Here is a 3,838-nt window from a genome sequence, read left to right on the forward strand (position 1 = left end):
ATCCAGTCATGAATGATAGTGAACAAGACAGTTTGGAAAAGAAAGGATGACAGTGAGGGACAAAAACAAAGTTGCTGGAAAAGCTCAGCAGGTCTGGCAGCATCTGTGGAGGAGTAAACAGAGTTAACGTTTCGGGTCCGGTGACCCTTCCTCAGCAACTTTGTTTTTGTTCCTGGTTTACAGCATCTGCAGTTCTTTTGGTTTTTATGACAGTGAGGGATATTCTCTTGAGGATAAAAAAGGACAACAGTCTGAAGAGAGGACTTTTTGCGGAAAAAGGGAGGGGATGGAAAGAGGAAGGGAGAATGGAGAAGGACACAGAGAGAGGAAAAGACAGAGGGATTGAGGGAGGGAGGAAGGGGCCACAGAGGGAGTGAGGGAAGAGACAGAAGGAGAGGAGAAACAGGAGTGGAGGAGAACCAGCCATTTGCACCTAGGGGTTGTTTTATGCTGAATGACTGAGTTGGACCTTGTTTTTTAGGATGAACATCTTTGGGATGGAGCCTCGGAAAAGCCCCTTCAACAACAAACTCTACAATGGCCTATGTGAAATTGTCTATGATGGAAACAGAAGGACCCATTTCCGTATCCCCTGGAATATTGCACTTTTTACCTATCAGGTAAGGTTCACTTGTGGAGAACACTGTGTTACAAAGGAGAGATTGTTTTATCCTCCGTGGGAACGGGGTCTGTCTGTTGTGTAGGAGGGGTCAATGGAGTCTCCCACCAGGGCGACGGGTCTACATGGGCATTGACAGGGGTGGACCTCTGTATGGTCCTCTGTCCTTGGTAACATCAGCCTGTGGAGTGGGGTTTCAGGGCTTTTTCAAGCAGGGGCTGAGGGTAGAGGAGGAAATTCCCCTCAGGGGTTTCAACAAGGATTCAATCTTTATCTGAACTGATCTCTGCGGGGTTTTCAGGGAGACATTGGGGAATAGAATAAGGTGAATAGCCTTGCTGCGAGCCAGTGATACATGTCCATGCTATATCCATTCTGTACTCTAACATTGTATTCTTGAATTGTTTGACTCTATTCATCCAGACACAAGCTAGACAAGCCTTCACCACCGAGGTATATGAGAGTTCATCTGAAGTTGTCACAAAGATCATGGAAGAGACCACAAGTAATTTCAATGTTGGATTCTCTCTGACCATAAAGTCTAATCAGCTCAGTTCCACGGCTGGTGTTGGATTCAATCTCAACAAGTCGCGAAATCTTGAGGTCCTGCTAAGTCACAATCAGTCCCAGGTATACCCCTGATCGAAGAGATCAAACTTCCTCTTGGAATGGGGAGGCAGGACTACACAGAGAGAGTAGGGAAAGCGCAGGGAAAGAGAGAAGTGTACCGCCTTATCTGAGGAAGGGTATTCTGGCGATAGAGGGAGTGCAGCAAAGGTTTGATGCTTGGAATGGCAGGACTGATATCTGAAGAGAGACTGGATCAGTTTGGGTTATATTCACTGGAGTTTAGCAGATTGAGGGACAGTGGGTCCCTTAGAAACCTGTTAAAGACTAACAGGACTAGACAGGGGGGATGCAGGAAGGATGTTCCTGATAACAAGAGTGGTGGGGGTCACAGTCTTAGGAAACAGGGTAGGCCAGTTAGGGCTGAGATGAGGAGAAATGTCTTCACCCAGAGAGTGGGGAGCCTATGGAATTCTCTACCACAGAAAGCGGCTGAGGGCAAAATATTGAACGGTCTCAAGAAGCAGTTGGATGGAATTCTTAGGGATAAAGGGATCAAAGACTTTGGGGAGAAAGCAGGAACACGGGGACTGAGATGGATGGTCAGCCATGATCTTATTGAATGACAGAGCAGACTCAAAGGGCCGAATGGCCTGTTCTTGCTCCAAGCAAATGGAGTGTGGGGTGGATTTGGAGCATAGGAGAGAGGGACAGAGGAGGACAGAATGGAGGTTACAGACAGTGCAATAAAAGTAGAGATAAAGTAAGGGAATAGAACATGGGTGACTCAGTGGTTAGCGCTGCAGCCTCAGGGACCCAAGTTCAATTCCACCCTTGGGCGCCTGTCTGTGTGGAGTTTGCACGTTCTCCCCGTGTCTGTGTGGGTTTCCTCCGGGTACTTCAATTTCCTCCCACAGTCCAAACATGTGCAGGCCAGGGTGGATTGGCCATGCTAAATTATCCATAGTGTCCAAGGATAAGCAGGCTGGGTGCGTTAGCCATGGGAAATGCAAGGTAACAGGGATAGTTGGGGGCGTTGGTCTGGGTGGGATACTCTTCAGAGGGTCAGTGTGGGCTCGATGGGCTGAATGACCTGCTTCCACACTGTAGGAATTGTATGACCAAACAGAAAGAGAGCAAGCAAGGGGGAAAGATGGAGTGAACATGGGACAGAGAGAGAGTGAAAGCACATGGGAGAAAGAACACAGGAGAGACACAGGGATACCCAGAAGTGTGGGAGTTGACTGGTGGCAATTTAACCTGGGTATCACCACACCTCAGCGAGACCTTATGGGAACTGCAACCAATGCAGGGACAGAACCCATGCTGTTGGCATCACAATGTATTAGAAACCAGTCATGCAGCTAACTGAGCTAACCAAACCTCTCTATGTCACCCAGTGAGAAATAACCTCTCATACTACCCCTTGGAGCTGGGAATGGGTACATGTGAGATGGGGGAAGGATGGCTGACTGGTTTGGAAGAGTAGAAGTGTATGCGCAGTTTGGATGAGGCAGGGTGGGAGTTATATGTGAGCATGGGGCCATAGACAAGGATACTCCGGGGAGTACAATGCAGACATGTGAATGTGCAGGAATAGTGTGAGACTGACTCCAGGCTCCTTATTTCTTGTGGTAAGATTTAATTTTCATTCAGAAATAGATAACTCATTCTTACAAATTTATTCAAAACCTAGACAAATGAATACTTCCGGGTGAAGGGTCAAATTCAGCTGGCAAAATTTAACATGCGAACCAGTCGCTATATACTTGATGAAGATTTCATCGTGGACCTGAAGAATCTGCCAACGGAATATGACAAAGGATTGTACTTTAAATTCCTGGAGAACTATGGTACACATTATAGTGCCTCTGGGACATTAGGTGGCGATTATCAAATGGTTTACGTATTGGACAAATCAGAAATGGAGAAGGAACGTAAGTCAAGTTGTTTCATAATGTAGTTTCCTCCTCTTCACCCAACTCAAACAAAAGCGAAATACTGCACATGCTATAATTATTGTGTTATTCAGTGCATGACTGGCCAGGCAACGTTTATTACCCGTCCCTAATTACCCAGAGGGCAATGAAGAGTCACCCACATTGCTGTGGGTCTGGAGTCACGTGTACGTCAGACCAGGTAAGGATGGCAGTTTTGTTCCCCCAAGGCAATTAGTGAACCAGATGCGTTTTTCCAACAATCGACAATGGATTCATGGTCATCATTAGACTCTTAATTCCAGATATTTATTGAATTCAAATTCCACCATCTGCTGTGGTGGGACTTCAACCCGGGTCCCCAGAACATTATCTGGGTCTCTGGATTAACAGTCCAGCAATAATACTACAAGGCCATTACATCCCCTTGAAATCAGCAACAAAAACTGAAAATGCTGCAGAAACTTAGCAGGTCTGGAAGCATATTTCATAGAATCCCTACAGTGTGGAAAAAGGCCCTTCAGCCCAACGAGCCCACACCGACCCTCAGAGCAGCCCACCCAGACCCATCTAATCTACACATCCCTAAACACTATGGGCAATTTAGCACAGCTAACCTGTACATCTTCGCCCTGTGGGAGGAAGCCCACAGACAGGAGGGAAGAATGAGCAAATGAAACACAGTCACCTGAAGGTGGAATTGAACCCAAAGGAA

The 3,838-nt window shown here is 46.8% G+C and overlaps 1 protein-coding gene across 1 annotated transcript in view; it reads left to right on the forward strand.

The window, feature by feature from the left end:
- Positions 1–481: 481 nt before the first annotated feature.
- The window catches only part of LOC109916627 (complement component C9-like), a gene marked incomplete at both ends in the record, with an annotated part of 7,350 nt that continues 3,993 nt past the window's right edge, over positions 482–3,838 (forward strand). Inside the window, 3 exons of the mRNA XM_048593945.1 lie at positions 482–620; positions 1,043–1,249; positions 2,883–3,123. Coding sequence (XP_048449902.1) covers positions 482–620; positions 1,043–1,249; positions 2,883–3,123 — 587 coding nt within the window. The remainder of the gene's footprint in view (positions 621–1,042; positions 1,250–2,882; positions 3,124–3,838) is intronic.

Source organism: Rhincodon typus, unplaced genomic scaffold (genome assembly GCF_021869965.1).
Source record: "Rhincodon typus isolate 14 unplaced genomic scaffold, sRhiTyp1.1 hic_rhity00004715, whole genome shotgun sequence".
Classification (NCBI taxonomy): domain Eukaryota; kingdom Metazoa; phylum Chordata; class Chondrichthyes; order Orectolobiformes; family Rhincodontidae; genus Rhincodon; species Rhincodon typus.